At 52.8% G+C, this 339-nt stretch overlaps 1 protein-coding gene across 1 annotated transcript in view; it reads right to left on the bottom strand.

The window, feature by feature from the left end:
- Nucleotides 1-339, bottom strand: part of Ttc38 (tetratricopeptide repeat domain 38) — a 34621-nt gene that overhangs the window by 5990 nt on the left and 28292 nt on the right. The window contains exon 7 of the mRNA XM_031359512.1: nt 160-198. Coding sequence (XP_031215372.1) covers nt 160-198 — 39 coding nt within the window. The remainder of the gene's footprint in view (nt 1-159; nt 199-339) is intronic.

The following is a 339-nucleotide window of genomic DNA, read 5'->3' as shown; positions in this document are numbered from 1 at the left end:
GGACATGGCCCTTGACAGCAGCCAATCCCACCAAGTCTCTTCTGAGAACTGGGGGCCTTCTCCCATGCTTTGCTCTGGCACAGACAATGGCAACAGGCCCAGAGGCTGGGTTATGAGAGACAACAGCTGACAGCGGGCAAACAATACGGATGTGCTTACGTGGTTGTCGTAGATGGTTAGTGCGGCCTCATATTCTCCCTGCAAAGGTGAAATTACTGTGATTAACACCTGGAGAACTCAAAAAGCGATGCTTGGAAGTACACCAAGGATAGTTGACTAAGGCCCCCAAAGAGCAATGGGCAGGGCTCAATGGCAGCCCAGTGTGGAGAGGGGAAGAGG

The sequence above is a fragment of the Mastomys coucha genome, unplaced genomic scaffold, assembly GCF_008632895.1.
Source record: "Mastomys coucha isolate ucsf_1 unplaced genomic scaffold, UCSF_Mcou_1 pScaffold11, whole genome shotgun sequence".
NCBI lineage: Eukaryota > Metazoa > Chordata > Mammalia > Rodentia > Muridae > Mastomys > Mastomys coucha.
The sequence above is the reverse complement of the archived record's forward strand: the minus strand, read 5'-3'. Positions and strand labels throughout refer to the sequence as shown.